The following is a 1,115-nucleotide window of genomic DNA, read 5'->3' on the forward strand; positions in this document are numbered from 1 at the left end:
TATGTATGGATTGTGATAAGAGTTGTATGAGCCCCTAATAAAATGATTTTAAAAATAACTAAATAAGGCTGTTAGATCCTATGCCGATGTGCTATTTAGAAGAGAATTTGTAGCTTTTGTTCCACGGTAATTAAAAACGAAAACAAAAAACAGCAGCAGCTGCTTATCTGGATGCCCTGTATCCTTTGTAATGACTAGAGCCATGTCTATCTCAAGATGACAGCTGAACATGTGGGTGACATTCCCAGAGTGACAGCCCCTGCTGCTGTCTGAACAGGGGTAGTGGAGTCAAGCTGAATGCCTTGTGGGAGCGGGGATCATGCTTCCCTAAGTCTACCAAAGCAGAAGGGACAGAGCGGGGCATTGCGTGTGTGACACAGATTTCAGAGGTCTGCAGACTCACAGCTTCCTCAGTTTGTACATGGTGACCGCACAGAGTGTCAGAAGGACCAGGAAGAGGAAGAGGCTCATCAATGAAACGCCCAGCATTAATCTTAGCTTGATGTCCTGGATCGTTCCAGCTATCGCGCCGGGAGGGTTCAAATCAGAACCTGAGAGAAAAGAAAGAAAAGGCATTGAATGGAGTAATTGTGGTAGTCGCGTTTCCCTGGAGGAGAGAGGGCTCAAAAAGCAGAGACAAGGAATCCATCCACCACGACAAACACTCACTGCTCCCTCCCAGGGCCCCGTCACTCCCAATAGAGAGAGAAAGGTGTTCCCTCTGGACAAACTCTATGGCCAAGCCATTAACCACCTGTCCTTTCCATCCCCACCCTCCCTGGAGGAGCTGCCCTCGCTCCGGTTTCTAGTATCATCCAAATGACATGTCCATGCTGCCAGATGTCACATTGTGTCGGTAGCATTTGCTTCTCAACTTTAGTAAAAAACAACAACAGGTTAAGACTCAACTAACTTGGACACAGCAGCTAGCTCTTCCGGGTCGAAAGGTGGATGTGTTTTACTCTAGACCGATTTTTCTTTTCAGAATAATTGACAGTAAACTAAGTGCTTTCTACCTCAGGTTTAAAAGCTAAATTTACCATCTTTTTTTACAGAGACGATTAAAAATCACGTACTTGTTCTAAAAGAAGAAATGGAAACAAATTTTACTTAAG

General features: G+C 44.8%; 1 protein-coding gene across 1 annotated transcript in view; it reads right to left on the reverse strand.

Moving 5' to 3' along the window:
* EQTN (equatorin) overlaps nucleotides 1-1,115 on the reverse strand; it is a 24,234-nt gene that overhangs the window by 2,069 nt on the left and 21,050 nt on the right. The window contains exon 6 of the mRNA XM_013007164.2: nucleotides 404-551. Coding sequence (XP_012862618.2) covers nucleotides 404-551 — 148 coding nt within the window. The remainder of the gene's footprint in view (nucleotides 1-403; nucleotides 552-1,115) is intronic.

The sequence above is a fragment of the Echinops telfairi genome, unplaced genomic scaffold (genome assembly GCF_000313985.2).
Source record: "Echinops telfairi isolate 266 unplaced genomic scaffold, ASM31398v2 ScPeMD7_25;HRSCAF=90, whole genome shotgun sequence".
NCBI classification, from domain to species: domain Eukaryota; kingdom Metazoa; phylum Chordata; class Mammalia; order Afrosoricida; family Tenrecidae; genus Echinops; species Echinops telfairi.